Raw genomic sequence first — 23,860 nt, forward strand, 5'->3', positions numbered from 1 at the left:
TTTCAATGTGAAAGAACAATTACAGAACTATTCAGTAAGTAATTGAGAAAAGGAAACCAAAAAGTCTTAATTGCACAATTCTTCACACCATTTGTCACAGCAATCCCAAATTAGCTCCATTTCTAAAAACTGCCTTAATAAGGGCCATGAGAAGTCACCTAGAGCCCTGCCGTGCACAACCACAGCAGCTGAAATGATTCAAATACCCCTGGCTGGAGAATCAAGCTGTTTATAGTGTATGAACTGAATCCGAAGCAAGGTTGTAAACGTGCCAAACATGGAACTGCCGAAAGAACTTTGGCACAGATACAGGTACAGATTGAGAAAAGGCTATATGAACATTTCATTGTGTTTGAATATCCCTTGGGTACTGTCAAGTTCATCATTGTAAACTAGTAATAGAACAGGTTCTGCTGAGAAATGGATGTCCCTGTGCTGGTGATGTCCAGCATTAACATCCTGTTAATATACTGAAATTTTCAAATTATGAACAGGGAAAACAAGGGCCATGGACATCTTTGAGGAATAGAGAGGTAGCCTACTAGTAAGACCAGTGGGCTGAAAACCAGGGGACCCGGATTCAAGGTTCACTTTAGGTGTGTGTATGTGTGTGCATGTATGTGTGTGCATGTATGTGTGTGCGTGTATGTGTGTGCATGTATGTGTAAAATTGTGAGCCCTTCAGGGACAGAAAACCTGGAGGGCTTCACAATCTAAAAAAAAAATTACAAAGAGCTGAAATTGGATTTGAACCTGCTGTTCAGTCCATTGCTCTTACTGTTAGGCTATTTCTCTGCTCCTCATGGGTGTCTATGTGGTCATTTTATAACATGGCAAGCAGAAAAAGTAGAACATATGACAAACTCCAATATAGGAAGTACCAATCAAAACACCTTTATTGCACCAAACATAGACTAGAAAAGTGAATGGTATCTGTAGTGAAATTGTCCTTATTATAGTAATGGCAATTTTGGCGCCAAGACAATTTTCGGTTACCGTTTTTGTGATTCCACCATTGAACAAGGACAATTTCACCACAGGCACCATTCACTTTTCTGGTCTCACCATTGTCAGGATTGCTGGACATACTTAAATTAATATGAAACCAGCTTCTGATAATTTCCCCCTCCCTCAGGAAGCTCTGAGGATGGCAAGTGGACCAAATGCTGCCCAGCTGCCTGCTAGCCCTTTTGTTTCTCAAATTACCCATGATTAGCAAACCTGTGTCCTCTCTGGGCATCTGGGAGCAGGGTTCCCTGTGAGAAAAATGAAAGCCAGACAGAGAGGCTCCAAAACTGGGGACTTCAAAGAGTAGAACCTGTGAAAATGGTCACCACCTTCCTTGCATCAGGAAATTAAACTGGAGTTTGAAAAGGAAAGAGCAGCTGACAAACAAAGGCTGGGAAGAAAGGAAGCTGTTTGATCCCTCTCTGTTCCTGTTGGATATATATATATATATCCCAGCCTTTGTTTGTCAGCTGCTCTTTCCTTTTCAAACTCCAGTTTAATTTATATATATATAAATTTATATATATATAAATGTATATATATATAAAGCAGAGCACATGGCTCTGGTCAGCTCTGCTCTTCTTTCTTTCTTTCTTTCTTTCTTTCTACACATACACACACACGCATCTTCAGCCACCAGAGCCCCTGGCACTGGCCCCCCTTTCTCCTTCAGCCCTACTCCAAAGCTTTCTCTCTCAGAGCACATGGCTCTTCTTTCTTAGGCTCTTTCTCTTTCTCTGCACACATACACCTTCAGCCCTACCTCAAGGCTTCTCTCTTTCTCTGCACCCCCCCCCCCCCCCCCAATTCTTACCTTTCTCTCATTGATTCCCATCTAAACCCACACACACAGGCACATCATTGTAATATTTACCTGTACTAAGTGCTGTGAGCCTATATATGTAAATACAATATACTTTCTATATATATCCAAACCCATGTGGATTGTGTATTCTTTGGGAACCCAATGCCTCTGTGAACTGGACCCGGGAGGACCATACCTAGACAATGAATGCTGACAACCATCAGAGTTGCTTTTGACCCCTGAGGCAGACAGTTTTTCCCGGCCAAAACATAGCCCCACATTGGGTCTCTGTTTGGTGCAATAAAGGTGTTTTGATTGATATTTCCTATGTTGAAGTTCGTGTCACACTTTCTACTTTTTCTGCTTGCTTTGGACTTTCCGTTGAAGTGTTATCCTATTTGTTGTGGACTCTCATTTTATAACATGTTCATTCCTATGCTGTAACAAAGATGTCCGTGTCCCTTGTTTTACCCTTGCTTTGGAGTGGAGGAGTAGCCTAGTGGTTAGTGCAGTGGGCTGAGAACCTGGTGAACTGTGTCCAATTCCCACTGCAGCTCCTTGTGACTCTGGGTAAGTTACTTGACTCTCCACTGCCCCAGATACAAAAACAGATTGTGAGCCCACTAGGACAGAGAAAGTACCTGCATATAATAAATGTAAACCAAGGTAGTACATCAAATCCATGACACTACTACTCCTCAACTTTGCATGGAGGTCCCTTAAGAAGTTAATTTAAAAAAGATAGGAACATCCATAGTTCTGGAAGCTGTCACAGACCCTGATACTCTTTCTTATTTTTACATTCAGAGGAGGAAGGGGGACAGGAACTACTGGCGGAATAGAGGAGGTAACTCACCTTAATCCCTTCAGTGGACAACTGCTCAATCAAAGCACCTTTATGTAACCGGGTCTAAATAACAACATCCATCTTTTTGGAATTAGACAATCCTTCCCCTTCTGAAGTTGGAGTTGGACATCCATATTTTGGCCCCTCCCTAGTCACACCGAAAACACGCCCCCTTGCCATAAGGATGTACTGCAGTTTTAAAGAGGCCATATCCTGATTTTCTAAAATCAGAATTTGGACATCCATGTAATATGGACATCTAAATGCTTATAAAATAACGGCCAACATTCAAATAGTAGCTGAGCCACTCTTTAATTGCATATATAGATCAGTACCTATCCTTTAGCTGTTTCATAGTAACATAGTAGATGATGGCAGAAAAAGACCTGCACAGTCCATCCAGTCTGCCCAACAAGACAAACATATGTGTATACCTTACCTTGATTTGTACCTGCCTTATTCAGGGCACAGACCGTACAAGTCTGCCAAGCAGTACTTCCCGCCTCCCAACCACCAGTCCCGCCTCCCATCACCGGCTCAGGCACAGAGAGTAGAAGTCTGCCCTCCACTATCCTCGCCTCCCAACCACCAACCCCTCTTCCCCCCACCTGCTCCGCCACCCAATTTCGGCTAAGCTTCTAAGGATCCATTCCTTCTGCATAGGATTCCTTTATGCATATCCCACGCATGTTTGAATTCCGTTACCGTTTTCATCTCCACCACCTCCCGCGGGAGGGCATTCCAAGCATCCACCACCCTCTCTGTGAAAAAATACTTCCTGACATCTTTCCTGAGGCTGCCCCCCTTCAACCTCATTTCATGTCCTCGCGTTCTACCGCCTTCCCATCTCTGGAAAAGATTTGTTTGCGGATTAATACCTTTCAAATATTTGAACGTCTGTATCATATCACCCCTGTTCCTCCTTTCCTCCAGGGTATACATGTTCAGGTCAGCAAGTCTCTCTTCATACGTCCTGGAACGCAAATCCCTTACCATTCTCGTAGCTTTTCTTTGCACTGCTTCCATTTTTTTAACATCCTTCGCAAGGTACGGCCTCCAAAACTGAACATAATACTCCAGGTGGGGCCTCACCAACGACTTGTACAGGGGCATCAACACTTCCTTTCTTCTGCTGATCACATCTCTCTCTATACAGCCTAGCAACCTTCTCGCTACGGCCATCGCCTTGTCACACTGTTTCGTCGCCTTCAGAACCTCGGATACTATCACCCCAAGATCCCGCTCCCCCTCAGTACCTATCAGACTCTCCCCACCTAACACATAAGTCTCTCTTGGGTTTCTACTCCCTAAGTGCATCACTTTGCATTTCTTCGCATTGAATTTTAATTGCCAAACCTTAGACCATTCTTCTAGCTTCCTTAGATCCTTTTTCATGCTTTCCACTCCCTCCTGGATGTCCACTCTGTTGCAAATCTTAGTATCATCCGCAAATAGGCAAACTTTACCTTCTAACCCTACGGCAATGTCACTCACAAATATATTGAACAGAATCGGCCCCAGCATCGATCCCTGAGGCACTCCACTACTCACCTTTCCCTCCTCCGAGCGAACTCCATTTACCACCACCCTCTGTCGTCTGTCCGTCAACCAGTTCCTAATCCAGTTCACCACTTCGGGACCTATCTTCAGCCCATCGAGTTTATTTAAGAGCCTCCTGTGGGGAACCATGTCAAAAGCTTTGCTAAAATCTAAGTAGATTAAGTCTATAGCATGTCGATGATTCGATTCTCCAGTTACCCAATCAAAAAATTCAATGAGATTCATTTGGCACGAATTCCCTTTGGTAAAACCATGTTGTCTCGGATCTTGCAACTTATTGGCTTCCAGGAAATTCACTATCCTTTCCTTCAGCATCGCTTCCATTACTTTTACAATAACCGAAGTGAGGCTTACCGGCCTGTAGTTTCCAGCTTCTTCCCTATCACCACTGAAGAGGGACCACATCCACCGTTCTCCAATCCCTCGGAACCTCTCCCGTCTCCAAGGATTTATTAAACAAATCTTTAAGAGGACCCACCAGAACCTCTCTGAGCTCCCTCAATATTCTGGGGTGGATCCCGTCCGGTCCCATGGCTTTGTCCACCTTTAGCTTTCCAAGTTGTTGATACACACTCTCTTGCGTGAACGGTGCTCTATCCACTCCATTCTCAGGTGTACTTTTGCCAGTCCCTCGCGATCCTTCTCCAGGATTTTCTTCAGTGAAAACAGAACAAAAGTATCTATTTAGTAAATTGGCTTTTTCTTCATCATTATCTACATAGCGTTTCGCTGTATCTTTTAGTCTCATAATTCCCTCTTTAGTCATTCTCCTTTCACTAATATACCTGAAGAAATTTTTGTCTCCCCTCCTTACATTTCTAGCCATTTGTTCTTCTGCTTGCGCCTTCGCCAGACGTACCTCTCTCTTGGCTTCTTTCAGTTTCATCCGGTATTCCTCCCCGTTTTCCTCTTCTTGAGATTTTCTATATTTCTGGAACGCTAACTCTTTAGCCTTTATTTTCTCAGCCACTTGCTTGGAGAACCATATCGGTTTCCTTTTTCTCTTGCTTTTATTTACTCTCCTTACATAAAGGTCTGTGGCCCTATTTATTACTTCTTTCAGCCTGGACCACTGCCCTTCCACTTCTTGTACTTCCTCCCAGTCCATCAGCTCCTTCCTCAGGTATTCCCCCATTTTACTAAAGTCAGCATGCTTGAAATCCAGGACTTTGAGTTTAGAGTGGCCGCCCTCCACTTCAGCTGTCACATCAAACCAAACCGTTTGATGGTCACTGCTTCCCAGGTGTGCACCCATTCGGACATTTGGCACACTAGCCCCATTTGTGAGCACCAGATCCAGGGTCGCTCCCTCCCTCGTGGGTTCCGTCACAATTTGTCTGAGCAGAGCACTTTGGAAGGCATCCACGATCTCTGTACTTCTTTCCGATTTTGCAGACGGTACCTTCCAATCTACATCCGGCAGATTGAAATCTCCCATCAACAGAACCTCTTTTTTCTTTCCTAATTTTTGAATATCTGCGATCAGATCTTTATCTAGTTGCTCTAATTGTGTCGGGGGTCTGTAGACAACACCCACGTGGACAGAGGTTCTATCCTCTCTTTTTAAGGTGATCCATATCGCTTCTTCTTTTCCCCAGGTCCCTGTCATTTTAGTCGCTAAGATATCATTTTTTACATACAGAGCTACTCCTCCACCTTTTCGACCCTCTCTATCCTTCCTAAATAGATTATAGCCTGGTATGTTTGCATCCCATTCATGGGAACCATTGAGCCACGTCTCCGTGATTGCAACAACATCTAAGTCTGCCTCCAACATCAGGGCTTGAAGCTCATGCACTTTATTGCTTAGACTACGAGCATTTGTGGCCATCGCTTTCCATCTGTATTTCCTGGTATGTGTTTCAACATTTGTGATTTGGGGGTGTCTTTTCACTTTGGGTACCTTCGTATCTTTTTGTTCCAACTTTATTGCTTTTTCCTCTGCCTCAGTTTTATTTTTAGGAGCATCACAGTGCTGTAATGGAGCAAAAGAATTCTTTAGTGGCAACACTTGTGCAGGTGGATGCTTCTGTGTCACCTGACGAAGTCTGCCTGAGCCTACTGTGAACCATCTGTTCTTATGTGGTTTTATTCTTTGAGGCAGTGGTGAGAAGTTATTATTCTGTGCAGTCCTAGAATCTGCTTTAATTGCATCCAATTCTTGCATTACTTTACTGAGCTCTTGTTTTAAACTGGGTAGCTGAAGACAGCTAGGACACGCTTTAAGTCTCCAGATGATTGGCCTTGAAACAAAAGCACCACAATTATTGCAGAGAATAAAAGTCATCCTGATTGGTTGAAATGGGTATGAACAGGTGTACTATGTTGGGGTTAACAGTCTGCAAGACTGCCTGTGTATGATTGAGGAGTAAAGTTAATGAGGTTTGGTTTGTCGATAAATGATTGGAAAACCCTGGGGTGGGTGGGATTATAAGTCTCAATGTGTCAGCTAAAATGCTGTTATCAAGGCAATTCTCTAGATGGGACCAGAAATGGTACAGTCTCATCAACTAATTTTCAATTGATTTAACTTTCAAAATTGCCCTAGAATATAACTTTCCTTTTTGTAATTATATTCCCACATAAGTAATTTGCATTTAAGACTGAAGAGCATTACAGAATCATTGTGTGGGAGGCCACAAAGGATAACAACACACAATTTGTAAAAATGGAAATGAAATGAATGGCAACGATACTGAAATTCCACATTGCAAACAACCTATTTCAGACTTTTGTACACCACTGTTTGATGAACTTACTAAAGTGAACTGACTATGTGTGTGAATGGGAGGATTGTATTTATTTATTGAATTTTTTATTTCTAGAATTCAAGTTGCATTAATCAAGCACTACACTTGTACAGATAGAAAAACAGGAAATTACCATAAAGAAAAAAAAAAGACAAATCATTGTAGTCATTAGTCTACTAAAGGAGGAAACCATTCAGAAGAACCAAAGGAAAAAAGCGAAAACTCACTCTCAGAAAACCAAAGAAAAACTGCCGTCATCACATTATCTGACGACATATCATGCAAAGCTACTAGAGAGACATAAAACTCTTTGACCTGCATTAAACTCAGTTGCAAAGGTAAAAAAAACACCATGTTTGACTCCAGCGGCATAGCTAGTATTGAATGGCCCCAGTGTGAAAAAATTAAGATGGGCCCCTGTAACACTATCTCTCTCAAGGTAGTGAGGACTGGATGGGGGGACGGGGGATGGGGGGGGGGGACAGACCCTTTCAGAGTTCCAGTAACCAAATCTGTCAAAATAACAATACATAAAGCAGCAGTAATGTCCAGGATTCAAATAGCAACAACCCTTCCTTTAAAAGAGATACCTAGAAACAGTGGCGTAGGAAGGGGGGGCGGTGGGGCGGTCCACCCCGGGTGCACGCCGCTGGGGAGGTATCGGCTTCGCTGGTTCCCTGCTCCCTCTGCCCCGGAACAGGTTACTTCCTGTTCCGGGGCAGAGAGAGCAGGGAACCAGCGGAGCCAACGCAGCTCCCAGTGACGTGCACTCGGGGCGGATCGCCCCTCGCCACTTCCCTATGCAAGTATGAATGCGCTCCAGGGAGGTGCACTCCGGAGGGGGGAGGGTGCTTGCCGGGGGGGGGGGGGGGGTGCTGTGCTGCACCCGGGGGGGGGGTGCACAGCGGCGACCTGCCCCGGGTGTCAGCCGCCCTTGCTACGGCACTGCCTAGAAATGGTAAATTATGTATTACCTGATAATTTTCTTTCCTTTAGTGGCAGCAGATGAATTCAGGAACTGGTGGGTTGTATCCGCCTACCAGCAGGTGGAGATAGAGAACACTAAAAGCAGTCACCCTGGACGCCCAGCTCCCTGTCTCCTCAGTATAGGTCATATCCCAAAGCAGGGGCATAATCGAACGCAAACGCCTATCTCCATGGGCGTCTATGTCCGAAAACGGGTACGTGAAGAGGCGGGACAGACTGTATTTTTGAAAAAATGGACGTTTTTCAGCTGGGCGTTTGTTTTTTTTAGCGATAATGGAAACTAAAAACGCCCAGCTCAAAAAAGTCCTAATCCAAGCCATTTGGTTGTGGGAGGGGCCATGATACGTAGTACACTCGCCCCCCTGACATGCCAGGACACCAACTGGGCACCCTAGAGGTCAGTGCGGTGGACTTCAGACAATGCTCCCACATGCATAGCTCCCTTACCATGGGTGCTGAGCACCCAAACCCCCCTCCCCCAAAACCCACTACCCACAAATGTACAACACTACCATAGCTCTTAGGGGTGAAGGGGGCACCTACATGTGGGTACAGTGGGTTTTGGAGACCTCCCATTTACCAGCACAAGTGTTACAGGTAGGGGGGGATGGGCCTGGGTCCACCTGGATGAAGTGCACTGCTGTACCCACTAAAAGTGCTCTAGGGACCTGCATACACGCAGGCCTCTAGGACTTGTTGCTGCTATATAACCTTGGCACACCAGTTGACACCTAAAGTCTAATCTCTCCGAAAACGTCCTTTATTGGAATAAGCACGCTTACTCACAGTTAACTGCAGATCAGAGGTTGTGCCCCACTGGCAACAAGTCTCCCTGGTACTGAGATTAGCAGTAGGTCAGAGCTGGCAGAATGCTGTACAATGCCCTCTTTCAGCCACATTCAAGGTAAGAACTAAGTTCTGTAATGTGGCTAACACGTGAAAGGGATCTAAAACTGGCTTACAAAAATGGTCACTACCTCATGGACTACCGGAAACAAAACAGGGCACACTCTGACCCAGTAAGCAGGAGGAAAAGCACCATGGGAGTAGAGCCTACCAACTACCAACATCGTGAGTATTTGCCACAAGCTAGTGGAATCACGGAGCCCAATACCCTACACCCACCACAATGCATTGCTGATGTGACTCTGCAGTGCGCATAACAGAAAAGGTGTCACACTCACCCGAGAGCCACTTCAGAACCAGGGAAAGGCTGTCAGAGGATAGAACACATTCTGCTGTCATGGAGGTAGGTATGGTATTTGAGGCTGGCATAGAGGCTGGAAAAAAGTTTGTAAAGTGGGTTTTTTTTGGTGGGAGGGGGTTAGTGACCACTTGGGGAGTCCGGGGGGGTCATCCCCGATTCCCTCCAGTGGTCATCTGGTCAGTTGGGGCACTTTTTTGGGACCTGTTCATGAAAAAAAGGGTCCAAAAAAAGTGACCCAAAATCGCGGTAAAAACGCCTTTTTATTTTCGATTATCAGCTAAAGACGCTCATCTCTCCTCGGCCGATAACCACGCCCCAGTTCCGCCTTCACCACGCCTCTGACATGCCCCCGTCAACTTTACCCGTTTCCACGACGGATTGCAGTTGGAAACGCCCAAAATCGGCTTTCGATTATACCGATTTGGGCGTCCACGGGAGAAAGACGCCCATCTCCCAATTTGGGTCGCAATATAGGCGTTTTTCTCTTTCGATTATAAGCAGGATAGAGTACTAGTTTTGGGGCAATTGCAGGAGGGTAGTTTTTGGGGATTGTGGCAGTTTATGGGGTGCTGTGTCAGTTGCAGGTAAGGGTATTGGACTAACAATACATTTTTTGATTAGCTTTCAAAGCAATACCTTCTTCAGATCAGAAATGAGCACATTAAAAAGGTATCATCTTCTTTTCTTTATCTATTTATTACCTTTAAAAGTGGAATAACATGGCTACCACACCACTCTTCTCTCATAGAAATGCACTGGGCCACTTTTTGTGTGTGTGTGGGGGGGGGGGGGGATTATTTCTCTTAATCCTGAGTTCAGTTTGGCCCATTTTTTAATTCAATGTGTCATTTTACCAGTTTTTCCCATATGTCAAATTTTGTCCCTCTCTGTTATCTATTGTACAGAAGATGGAACTCATTGTCCCATTTGGTTTATTTGGGGGGGGGGGGGGTTGGGAGCTTATTTCTCTGGAACCCCCCTCCCCAGTCCAATTTGGCCTATAATTGAACTCATGTTTTTAATTGGTTTTTCCGTCATGCCAAGGTTCATCCCATTCTATTAAATTTGTGGACAGTTAATTTGCCCCCAGACATATAACCCCTTTTGTATAATTCTTTCTAATTTCCATTGGGTTGGACAAAATAAAAAGCACTGAAATAAATATATTTTCACAAAAAAGGAAGTGAAATGTTAGAGTGGACTGATATTCTCAGCCAGGGCTGCTGCTGATAGAATCATCAGTTCAGTTAAATGAGTGAGCCTTGTGCTATTTCGTGCAGTAAGTTTGTAATTTATGGGGTCTTTTTATTAAGATGCACTAAAAGGGACATGGGCTATGATAGCACATGAGTTTCCCTGCGCACTGAGGCCACTTCTAGTGCAGCTGGAAAATGGCACATGAGCCCTTACAGACACCTATTTAGTAGGCAGAAAGGGATCATGCACTAACCATGTGCTAATCCGTTGACGTGTGGCAATGTAACTGTGCTAACTAGCGCTGGGCACGCCTACTCTCCGCATCCCAAATACACCAGGGGAGCATGAGCAGATACCCGAACTACCGCTGGGTGTCTGAGCGTGCCCCAAGGCAGTGCATTTTGGTACATAGGAAGCATGCATTAGTGCTTACTGCCGCTTAGTAAAAGGACCCCCATATGTGTGTTTTATGATTTCTCTACGTTTTCCTTTGTAAACCACTTAGATCTAGAGGTGTGGCTCCCAAACCTGGTCCTGGAAGCAGAATAGCCAGTCAGGTTATCCATAATGAATATGCATAATAGAGATCTGCATGCAAATATCTTTCATGAATATCCATTCTGGATGTCCTGAAAACCTGACATAACATAGTAACATAGTAGGTGACGGCAGAAAAAGACCTGTACAGTCCATCCAGTCTGCCCAACAAAAGAGATGAGAAAAGTTGAAAATTAACAAGGAAGTATTAAAACTTACATGAAAGACTATGCTGAACTCCAGGGATCTATCAATTTTTGAATTACAGAAAAAAAGAACTTGACTTTTAGAGAACAGAAATTTCTAGCAGATCAGAACTGCACAGTCCACTCAGTCTTCTGAATGTGTCTGTTTATTGTTCTGTTACAGCTCTTGCTCAAGTTTGTGGTCTTCTGCCTCTGCCACTTATCAATTTGTCTCTCTCCAATGCATGCTTGGATTTTACCAATTCGTACTCCCACCAAATCTGCTGAGGTTCATTATCCTCTCAGTGAAAATATTTGTAGTCATTTGGGGGCGGATGCGGCCTGCTTGTAAAAGGAACATCTTAAGCTTAAAAAGCATTGGGTAGGGAAAATATTTAGTTCCTCTTTGGGGAGAGGTGTAGTGGTGTGGCCATTTTGTTCTGGAAATCCCTGGCTTATTCTGGGTACTGCACTGGCTAGAGATAGAGAGGGTCACTTCCTTCTGCTGCAGCTGTTCCTGAAGGGCCTGGAGGCTTTCTTGTGGTTCTGTATGGCCCTAATTCCTGTGATCCTCAGTTCTTCTCCTATTGGCATGGCTCTGTGAGTTCTATGTAGGACTAACCCTCCGCCTGATATCCTCTCCCCTAGCCCCTCTTCTCCTATGTCGGATACTTCTACCACCTCATTCAACACCTTTTGTTCTCCGACTATAGCCGTTCTGGCTGGGGTGCCTCCAGGATCAGGTTTGGAAACCGCTGCTCTAACTGGACAGTGTGGGATATAAGCTTGATAAGAAATAGGAAAGCTATTCCTGCTCTTCCATTACAGAGCTGAGTAAATATGGATGCTGTGTCTTGTTGGTGATCAAACCTGATGACTTCAAAGTCTGTGTATAGCCAGGCACATATGTTTTTAATAACACTGACTCGCTGTGTTCCTCAGGTGTCAAAATTTAGGTAAACAGAAAGGAGATCTGGGAATAGGGCTTACAAAAAGGTGAAAAGCAAAGAAAGAGGCAAACTCTATCACCAGCAGGTTAGGTCTTCAGGCTTCCATGTGGGTGCTGAGAAGGAATCGACTGCCCCTCTCTGCCAGCAGCATCCTAGTACCATTTCTGCCTCCTCAGTGCTTATGGAAGAGGGCAGCAGAGCCCCAGGGAACAGAAGGCAGATTTGAAAGGTGGAAGGTAGCAGGTTGGAGCATTTCCACAACTGAAGATTCATCCTGCAGCAGCCACAGACCAGCTGCACTGACTTCTGCCTGTCACAGCTACAAGTATGCTGCAAAGGGGACGGGGCGAGCTGCAGAGGGTTCTCCCATTTTCATGAGAGAGGTTCAGTGATGAACAGTTAAACACAGAAAGAGTAGCCTGCAGACTGTGCACAAGCTCTGATTCTCTTCCTGAGAACTATTTCTCCCCTGCCCCTAACTCTTATGTGTTGTCGAGTTGAAGCTGATTCTTACAGATACTGTGTAAGTCCCAAGTGAACCCGGCAGGGGAATCTTTCTACCTGCCAAGGCTTATTATTCTGACGTTATACACTGGTACTAAGGAGCTGCAGGACAGCAAGTGCCAAGAAGGCTCCTTTCACAGCCCAGTGTACTTCTGAATAAACTTAGATCTATTCCCAAATTAGAACTAAAATGTTTCCTATATGGTATTTCATATATCAGAGATTGCACAGTGCAAAAGCATCCCAGAAAGAGTGCATTTATCCTACCATTCTATCAGTCTGATCTGTGATGTGATCAAAGCTATCCTTTATCTACGTGAAGCTGCAGAGGAGCTCTGAAGGATGGCCAGCAGGCTGTGGAGAGCTCGGACAGTGCCTGAATCTCTGTTCAGCCGGGACACTTTCCTCTAGCTCTCAGAACCCCCAACTGCTGATTAGAAAGAGCCTCGGAGTTTGGACTCCCTCCACCTTCAAACCCTGCAGTGGTACTGGCAGCCCAAGCTCCAGGCTTTCCTGGGTTCAAATGACACAGGCATGGTTCCTTTTTAGATAATCTTTGTGGTCTCTGGATAAATCTTACCTTGGTCTTATACAAGGTATCAGAGTCTGACAAGAACCCTGCTTTGCTTTCACCAGGACCAGCAGTAGAGATTGGTAGGGAAAAACAGACCTTTGGTCCTCTGTCCCCCATCCCCACTCTGCCTGAAGTGAAAACCAGCAGCACAACAATAAATCCAGAGGGACAAGACAATTCACTAAAGGAGAGTCCAAAAGCCTGTGATCAAACTAATATGGGCAAACAGTGAAGTCGGTCCACAGCTCTGAAGCCTGCAGCGATCAGGTAACCCACTATCTTTGCACATGCTGGTGTCTGTCAAGCAGCTGTCCTCCCCTCCTCTGGGCTACTTATAACTCAGCATAGCACAGAGACCCAGGTTAAGGGCCCAAGAACACATTGGCTTTTGGAGGCTCTTATTGTACAAACTTGTTCAGAGCTTTCCCACTATTGTTTAGAAAATCCTCTGCCAAGCCTTCCTTGAAACTTTGATTCATTATACACTCTACTTTGCCATAGACAAAACTGTCAATTAAAAAACAAAGGGCAAATGTGAAGGCAAGCTATTATTTATTTTACATTGTGCCCTCGGATTCTTAAAGGAATATAGAGAACAGCAAAAACAGATGAGTAAAATACACAAAATCCTAGAGGACAAAAGACAGCAAAACTGGTACACAGTGGGGCTCATTTTCAAAGCACAAAGTTCTGTAGGTTAGGTCTAAGTGCTTTGAAAATACGCCCCCCAGGCAGGTTTCAGCATTGCCTTGATGGAAACACTTACTTGCGTGTCTGGCTCTGTGCTTGTGAGGTCTGCTGGAATCCCTGGCTGAGCGCAGCTGGTCTCCTTTCTCCTGCTCTCTGTCTTCTGAGCACACTGCAGAGGGGGTTTCTGGAGGAGGTGCTTGTGCCTGTCCCCCGCCTCTTTCCACTTGAGATTCAGCACTCCCCTTGGCAGGCAGAGCCCAGGACACTTCCTTGTCCCTATCTGAACGGCCCAGGATCACTTGCACTCGGGGCTGAGATGGCACCTCAGCCTCCATTCTAACAGGAACCACTGTTGCCCCTTTGTCAGTAACATCTGGCAAGAGCCGAAAAGTTTTCTGAGCAGAGTCACTCTCTGTGGGGTGCAGACTGGGCCCAGCTCCTGACAGGGTGACAGCAGGAGAACTGACGCTTTTCTCTCCATCATGTGCGAAGTCCACTTGAAGGTTCACCACAGTGCCCACCCCATGGACAGAAGCCTCTGCCTTGGGAGTTTTGATAACTTTAGGTGTAATTGTATAGCCCTCTGTCACCTTCTGTACTTGTCTTGACCTGTGAAGGCCAGTCCCACTCTCTGTCTCTCCACTGCACACAGGGTCCCTGGGCTCAGAGATGGATGTGCCTCTGGAAGCTGTTTCTAGATGAGGCTTTCTTTCCAGCGTGCCACTCATCTTGTAATCCTCTCTGTCCACAGTCTTATAGGTTCTGGCCTCTGTGCCAGGAAAAGGAGCCCCATTTATTCCACTGGCTAATCTGTGAAAATGATAATAAAAAGAGAAAAAAATGTGTCAAAGGGAACCTTTCCTGCTTGCTTCTGCAGGTTTTGTAAGTCTGTACCAAGCATCGGTACCAAATGGGCTCATCCTCTGTGCCTTACAACCTACCGCACAATTACATAGTAACATAGTAGATGACGGCAGAAAAAGACCTGCACGGTTCATCCAGTCTGCCCAACAATTACTGACTCTAGATGGATTCTGTAGTGAGTACAATGTCTCTGACCATTAACTACGCTAATTTGTGTCAGGGACCTAAGAAACAGAGCAGCTATGGGAGCAGGGAAAACATCACTTCCTTCTGGGTAGCAAGGCCAGGAAAAGGTGAACATACAAGCCAAATCCCCTTTTACAGAGCACAGAAGAATAATTTCATTAGAAGACAGAAGGTTAGCACTGGTCAGTCAGCAGCTGATGCAATAGTGAAAAAAAATCCTGAATAATGTTTTAAAAATATTCTAATATAGTAATCTTGGCACTGGGCTTATTCAAAGAACTGCCTTTGCTACTTGATCCAACTTTCAGCTGAGGACTACTATCAGCATGGACAGTTCTGTACCTTTCATAGTGTCACATGGTGGAAAGGGCCCTTCTCCAAACAACTTGCAGAGTAATGTGACTTGGTCTTGTCTTGTATTAGATTAAGATACACAACAGAGGACAGAGGAGGTGGTACTTACAGATAAATCTGAAGGCCCATTTTATCTAGAATCTTGAGTAGCCATGTTAAAATACAAACTAACTCATGTGACTAGCTTTTTTTATATGGGTACACAGTTGTGGAACACACTTCCAATTCACATAAGAACGATTAGCGAATTAACTAACTTCCGCAAATCACTGAAGACTTACCTCTTTGACAAAGCCTACCATGAGAACCCATAGCTAAACATAACACAACACCCTCTCAACTCTAGGCAGAATGTATCTTTCTTCAACTACTTGATTAATTCCTCTTGTCTTCCTTAACTTCTTTGTAACACCAAATGTATACTTCATCCTGTATGGCAATGCTACAACAGGTCTTTGTAAGCCACATTGAGCCTGCAAATAGGTGGGAAAATGTGGGATACAAGTGAAATTAAGTAAATAAATAGTCCACTTTTAAAGGTAATAGAGATAAATCAAAACAGAAAAGAAAATAACATGATACCTTTTTTATTGGACTAATAATACATTTTTCAATTAGCTTCAAAGGTAAACCTTCTTCTTCAGATCAGAAATGAGCAAATGTTGACAAATATCAGAATATATAAGTGAAACACAAAAGCATTCCTGTGTCATTGGAATGCTTATGTTTCACTTATATATTCTGATATTTGTCAACATTTGCTCATTTCTGATCTGAAGAAGAAGGTTTACCTTTGAAAGCTAATTGAAAAATGTATTATTAGTCCAATAAAAAATGCATCATCTTTTTTCTTTTCTGTGTTTTGATTTATTTCTATTTATTATGTAGAATCTCATCCTCCTTGATCTATCCGCTGCTTTTGACACTGTCAATCATGATTTACTTCTTGCCACACTGTCCTCTTTTGGGTTCCAAGGCTCTGTCCTTTCCTGGTTCTCCTCTTATCTCTCCCACCGCACCTTCAGAGTACACTCTCATGGATCTTCCTCCACTCCCATCCCACTATCTGTTGGAGTTCCCCAGGGATCTGTCCTTGGACCCCTTCTCTTCTCAATCTACACCTCTTCCCTGGGCTCCCTGATCTCATCTCATGGTTTCCAGTATCATCTCTATGCTGATGACACCCAGCTGTATCTCTCCACACCAGACATCACTGCGGAGACCCAGGCAAAGTTATCGGCCTGCTTATCCGACATTGCTGCCTGGATGTCCAACCGCCACCTGAAACTGAACATGTCCAAGACCGAGCTCATCGTCTTTCCACCAAAACCCACTTCTCCTCTTCCTCCACTTTCTCTCTCAGTTGATAACACCCTCATCCTCCCCGTCTCATCTGCCTGCAACCTTGGAGTCATCTTCGACTCCTCCCTCTCCTAGAATTCGCCTAGGTGTATTTTTTTTCAGTGTGGAATTTTCTTGCCCCATATATAGAATGTAGTCTATAGAGGGTAATTTTACAACTGGGTGCATAGGATAAGAGGGCAGGCAGGCACCTATTTCATGCTTATTCTATAAAGAAAAGTAAGTGCCTCCTTTTCTTTATAGAATCCTAGTGCAAGTGGCAGAAAACTTGCTGATGTTTCTGGCATGACCAATAGCACCAACCTTATATGTAAATACCTGCGCCTAGATGTTAACCAGAACAGCGTGCTGTGCCCAAAATTCACCCATGTGCATGCACCAGCAAAACACTGCTACTTTTCCACACGATGGTAATCTACAAAAGGTCATTTATGCATATTCCTGTCACATAAAACTAAGTCATTCCTCATAGAATTGACCCCAAAATACATAAACAAATGTTACATTCATATCAATAATCAGGGTAAGGCAAAGACCTACCAATCTGATCTTAAAACAATACCTCTATTACAACTGAAAGAGATCCTAAATAGAACATGTTCAAATTTTGTAAGGCATTATACAGAGGAGAGCTTGCTATGGACCATGCTCGATTTCTCACTGAAAATAATCGAGCATGCCAAATGGAAGGAACTAAGAGAAAAAGACCCTAACAGTAGTGGTATCAGTGCAACAGGAGCCATTAGAGGTTTTTTTTTTAAGTGTTAATAAACATGTGGATAAGAGTGAGCTGGACTTTCAAAAGGTGTTTGATAAAATCTCTCAGGAGAGACTCCTGATAAAATTAAGTCCTGGCATAGGATGCAATGCCTTGCTGTGGATTAGAAATTGGTTAAAAGATAAGCAATAGAGAACATGACTAAATGATCAGTTTTCTCTATGGAGAAGACTAAATAGTGCTGTGTACTGGGACCAATGCTTTTTAACATCTATGTAAATGATCTGGGAACAGGAGAAATTAGTTATAGTTACAGGTGACATATACTTATTCAAAGTTATGAAATGCAATGCAGGAAGACTGGGTGGGGGGGGGGGGGGGGGAGCTGGATGAAATTTAAGGTACATAAGTGCAAAGTGATGCATATAGGTAAACATAATCCAGTGGCAGCTCCCATGGATCTCTAGTGCAGCCCCCCTCCTATTACGTTTTCAGAAATTATTTCATTTACATATATATATATATATATATAGAGAGAGAGAGAGAGAGAGAGAGAGAGAGAGAGAGAGAGATTCCCCAGTGAAGCAGTTGAGCCCAGAACTACGGGTCCCAGAAGTCCTTGCAAGAATGAGTGCGGAGAGTAGTCCTAAAAAGTACATAAGTACATAAGTAGTGCCATACTGGGAAAGACCAAAGGTCCATCTAGCCCAGCATCCTGTCACCGACAGTGGCCAATCCAGGTCAAGGGCACCTGGCACGCTCCCTAAACGTAAAAACATTCCAGACAAGTTATACCTAAAAATGCGGAATTTTTCCAAGTCCATTTAATAGCGGTCTATGGACTTGTCCTTTAGGAATCTATCTAACCCCTTTTTAAACTCCGTCAAGCTAACCGCCCGTACCACGTTCTCCGGCAACGAATTCCAGAGTCTAATTACACGTTGGGTGAAGAAAAATTTTCTCCGATTCGTTTTAAATTTACCACACTGTAGCTTCAACTCATGCCCTCTAGTCCTAGTATTTTGGATAGCGTGAACAGTCGCTTCACATCCACCCGATCCATTCCACTCATTATTTTATACACTTCTATCATATCTCCCCTCAGCCGTCTCTTCTCCAAGCTGAAAAGCCCTAGCCTTCTCAGCCTCTCTTCATAGGAAAGTCGTCCCATCCCCACTATCATTTTCGTCGCCCTTCGCTGTACCTTTTCCAATTCTACTATATCTTTTTTGAGATACGGAGACCAGTACTGAACACAATACTCCAGGTGCGGTCGCACCATGGAGCGATACAATGGCATTATAACATCCGCACACCTGGACTCCATACCCTTCCTAATAACACCCAACATTCTATTCGCTTTCCTAGCCGCAGCAGCACACTGAGCAGAAGGTTTCAGCGTATCATCGACGACGACACCCAGATCCCTTTCTTGATCCGTAACTCCTAACGTGGAACCTTGCAAGACGTAGCTATAATTCGGGTTCCTCTTACCCACATGCATCACTTTGCACTTGTCAACATTGAACTTCATCTGCCACTTGCACGCCCATTCTCCCAGTCTCGCAAGGTCCTCCTGTAATCGTTCACATTCCTCCTGCGACTTGACGACCCTGAATAATTTTGTGTCATCGGCGAATTTAATTACCTCACTAGTTATTCCCATCTCTAGGTCATTTATAAATACATTAAAAAGCAACGGACCCAGCACAGACCCCTGCGGGACCCCACTAACTACCCTCCTCCACTGAGAATACTGGCCACGCAATCCTACTCTCTGCTTCCTATCTTTCAACCAGTTCTTAATCCATAATAGTACCCTACCTCCGATTCCATGACTCTGCAATTTCTTCAGGAGTCTTTCATGCGGCACTTTGTCAAACGCCTTCTGAAAATCCAGATATACAATATCAACCGGCTCCCCATTGTCCACATGTTTGCTTACCCCCTCAAAAAAATGCATTAGATTGGTGAGGCAAGACTTCCCTTCACTAAATCCGTGCTGACTTTGTCTCATCAGTCCATGTTTTTGTATATGCTCTGCAATTTTATTCTTAATAATAGCCTCCACCATCTTGCCCGGCACCGACGTCAGACTCACCGGTCTATAATTTCCCGGATCTCCTCTGGAACCCTTCTTAAAAATCGGAGTAACATTGGCTACCCTCCAGTCTTCCGGTATTACACTCGATTTTAGGGACAGATTGCATATTTCTAACAGTAGCTCTGCAAGTTCATTTTTTAGTTCTATTAATACTCTGGGATGAATACCATCAGGTCCCGGTGATTTACTACTCTTCAGCTTGCTGAACTGACCCATTACATCCTCCAAGGTTACAGAGAATTGATTCCCAGTCCCAGCAGGGGGAGCAATGGCTTGAGGCAGGGTGAGCCTGTTACTCCCTTCCCCACTAGAGGGAAGGCTGAAGCTCAGTTTCCTTGGCTTCACCATCAGTATATAATTCCCCCCAGCTGTGAGAAGAAGGGAGCAGATTTCCTGGAGGCTCTCAGTCATCAGGAGAGAGGGGAGATGAATGGAGAGAGAGATTCCATGGAGTATGTGGAGGAAGGAAATAGCCTGCCACTAGAGCTGCCCAAGGGAGAGGAGCCAGCTACCATGGAGTGGGAGAATTCAAAGGTGAAGGCAGTGGAGGAGGCCACACCGGGCGTGGTGCTGAGAGGTGGGAGAAACTGCCAACCCTGCTCCTTACAGGGTTCCCTCTATGCTGTGAAAAGGCAGGTGATTTGTGGTATTGGTTTGATGTGCAAAGACTGTCCATGAAGATTTGTTCTGAACTGTTGTGCTATATTGGAAGTGTGCTGAACTCTTACTAAACCCTTCTGAAGGAGGGGGAAGGGAAAGCTAATGCCCTAATAGAAGACCTGAGGTCTTGAGGAGGTGAGCGTTTGCTGAGGGATTTTGGGACTGGGACTGTACCTTTATTTCTTTTGAAGATTACCTTATGAGGACTGTACCTTATTCTCTTGAAGACTGTATTAAGAGGGCTGTACCTTTTGTTTTGAAGAATATATTATGATTTTTGGTATGAAATTGCCTTGATAATAAAATACTTTGTCCCTGAGTCCCAGTATCAGCAGCATTCTGTCCTGGAACCCTGGGAACCCCACAGGCTTTCTAGCTCCAACCAAGAGGAGGAAGCGGACCCCCCTTTTACTATATATATATATATATATATATATATATATATATGTGCTTCACCTACTAGAATCTCCATTGCCTGCATGACAGAAGAAAAGGCTTCCATGGAGGTCCATGATGGAATGAGGCATGAAGAAGTGAGCATACACATACTCCTAGAAGGAGAGGGAGACAGACGTCTACTGTAGGAGTTACCTCCAGGAAGACACGTTTGCAACAGCTGCATCTGTTTCGTCCCTCTCCACATCCTTAACAAAGCTTGCCCACTTGTAGCAGTTCACAATGGTTGCCTGTGTAACATGATTCCAGGCTTCTTTCTGCATATGTAGGGAATCCAACAGTGATAGACTACGAGCCAGTTCAACAGCACGTTTATCCTTGCCAGTCTGATCATCCATAACGCTCATCAGATGGCGTAGCACAAGAGGCCGATAATATTTTTTTAAATTGGCTATTATGCCCTGATCCATAGGTTGGATCAGAGAGGTAGTGTTTGGTGGCAGGAAGACCACCTTGACGTTAGACAGCCTGACATCATCACTGTGTGCAGCACAATTATCACAAAGCAACAAAATCTGACGCTTTTGTGCCCACATTCTAGTGTCTAACTTCTTTAGCCACTGCTTCCAAATTTCCCCAGTCATCCATGAATTTGTGTTAGCCTCGTATGACACAGGAAGTCGCTTAACATTCTTGAAGCAACGGGGCTGTTTGCTTTTTCCAATGACAAGTGGTTCCAACTTCTCACTCCCATCCATATTGCAGCAAAGGAGGATCGTCAGTCGGTCCTTTGACGTTTTACTTCCTGTAGTTTCGGCTTGTTTGAATGCAAGTGTTCCATCAGGAATCGCACGCCAGTAGAGACCATTTTCGTCAGCATTGAAAATGTCACGAGGTGCAAGCTCATTCAAGATGGTAGGAAGAACTGAAACAACCCAATTTTCAGCACCAAAGTCATCAGCATCTTGTTTTTCACCAAGTACCTGGCAAGATCCCAAAACAGTACAATACATGTTATGCTGCTTACCCTAGAAATAAGCAGTGGATTTTTCCCAAATCCATTTTAATAATGGTCCATGGACTTTTCCTTTAGGAAGCCATCCAAACCTTTTTTAAACCCTGCTAACTGCTTTTACTACATTCTCTGGCAATGAATTCCAGAGTTTAATTACACGTTGAGTGAAAAAATATTTTCTCCAATTTATTTTAAATTTACTACTTTGTAGCTTCTTTGCGTGTTCCCTAGTCCTAGTATTTTTGGAAACAGTAAACAAGCGATTTACATCTAGCTGTTCCATTCCACTCATTATTTTACAGACCTCTATCATATCTCCCCTCAGCCGCCTTTTCTCCAAGCTGAAGAGCCCTAGCCGCTTTAGCCTTTTCTCATAGGGAAGTTGTCCCATCCCCTTTATAATTTTTGTCACCCTTTTCTGTACTTTTTCTAATTCCACTATATCTTTTTTTTGAGATGTGGTGACCAGAATTGCACACAATATTTGAGGTGCGGTCACACCATCGAGCGATACAAAGGCATTATAACATCCTTATTTTGTTTTCCATTCCTTTCCTAATAATACTTAACATTTAATTTGCTTTCTTAGCCGCTGCTGCACACTGAGCAGAGGGCTTCAACATATCATCAACGATGACACCTAGATCCCTTTCCTGGTCAGTGACTCCTAATGTGGAACCTTACATGATGTAGCTATAGTTCAGGTTCCTCTTTCCCACATGCATCACTCTGCACTTGCTGACATTAAACATCATCTGCCATTTGGATGCCCAGTCTCCCAGTCTCATAAGGTCCTCTTGTAATTTTTCACAATCCTCTTGCGAATTAACAACTTTGAATAACTTTGTGTCATCAGCAAATCTAATTATCTCACTAGAAGTTCTTCGCCAGTGATTTTGCCACTCTCAAAGTAGTAATGTTTGCCACACTGTTTCTGAATATGTGCATCGTGGCAGGAGCTTGGGAAGTGTGAGCATGCTCAGCTATGAGGTCTGTGGTGTTGCAGACCACCTGCAGATTGACAGAATGAAAGGCTTTGCTGTTTCTGTAGCTGCTTTCACCCTCTGATTGTAATGTGTGTGCAATCTATTGCCCGAAACTGAGGAAGCTCAAAAACATTCTGCCTTGTTAGCTGTCCCTGCTCTTCTTCCTCTGGGAAAGCAAAATAAGTCATAGTTCTCGAAAGGTCACCAAAAGACGCTGAGATGATGTGTGCTATGCACAAACTCTATAATGGCAGTTGTGTGTGTAACTGCTGTTATAGCATACTAATGCAATACCCTATGGTATGAGTATTACTGAAACAAGCAGTGTTAGACCTTTCCAGGGCCCTGGGAGAAGGGAGGTCCCTGCCAGTGGGCTGGAGAGTTGGGATGTCCCTTGGTGGGAGGAAGCCCAGCCCAAGGGAGTGGTGTTAAGTTGCAGAGAGAAATTGTTACCCTGTGGAGAGTGACAGCAGGGGTGGAGTTTGGGTTGAATAAAAGAAGTTGTAAGGAGCTACACAAGGTCTTTGGTTGCCTATACCCCCGCCAGGACCTTTCGGGGTATTAGGAGGTCCTGGAGTGCAAGAAATAAATATAGGCTGGATATAGGAGATGTTGCTTCTCCATAAGTGGCAATAGAGAAGGAATGTGAGCTGCAGGTGGACAATGGGAGTCCAGTCTGGAAGAGGGATCAAAACAGGGGGTGCCTAAGGCCGGACTGTAGCCCTGAGAGGTGCACTGCTGGAAGACAGACAGCCAAAAGGGTCTGTGCCTGCAAGGATTTGGAGTGGAAACCAGGCGTAGTGAAAACAGCCTTGGATTTATTACTAAGACGAAAGGTTGGGTAAAGGAGGGATGTAAATACATACGGCTGTGAATTACCTTGAGAAGCAGGAAGAGAGGTCAAGATTGTCACAACTGATCTTGAATAAAACTGTGTATAGAAAGAGTTGGAGTAATGACTGCTGGTTGCAGAAGTTCTAGTAAAGCTGATGTTGGTTTTGATAAAACTACTTGAGTACAGCGTGTTTATTTGGTAAAATAGGAGAGCGGGTGCTCCCAGCCTGAGAAAAACAGTACTCCAAAGTTCTTTTTGGTATTGTCAAATCCCCAGATCTCTATTCTGGAATATGGATCCACTCCCAAGCTCAAATGGTAGAACCTATGACTGAATGAATGGTGAGCTGAGTGGAGACGAGAATAGAGCATTTGAAAGAAATAAGTTTTCCCTGTTACCTGGCTCTGGGTAGTTGCGGACCTGAGCTAGTAAGGGGTGAGACCTGGGTTCTAATAGCATAATTGTACAGTTGCATGCTAACCTTAGGCCCAAGCACCTACACTAACTAAATGGCTGGCATAAATGCTTATACTAGACTGTTAGTATTCTATAATCCAGACATATAAGTACTAAGCAGGA

The 23,860-nt window shown here is 44.3% G+C and overlaps 1 protein-coding gene across 1 annotated transcript in view; it reads right to left on the minus strand.

Annotated features, from left to right (window-relative positions):
- The window catches only part of SYNPO2 (synaptopodin 2), a 232,752-nt gene that overhangs the window by 91,841 nt on the left and 117,051 nt on the right, over positions 1-23,860 (minus strand). The window contains exon 3 of the mRNA XM_030191795.1: positions 13,878-14,611. Within this exon, the coding sequence (XP_030047655.1) occupies positions 13,878-14,611 (734 nt within the window). The remainder of the gene's footprint in view (positions 1-13,877; positions 14,612-23,860) is intronic.

This window comes from Microcaecilia unicolor, chromosome 2 (assembly GCF_901765095.1).
Source record: "Microcaecilia unicolor chromosome 2, aMicUni1.1, whole genome shotgun sequence".
NCBI lineage: Eukaryota > Metazoa > Chordata > Amphibia > Gymnophiona > Siphonopidae > Microcaecilia > Microcaecilia unicolor.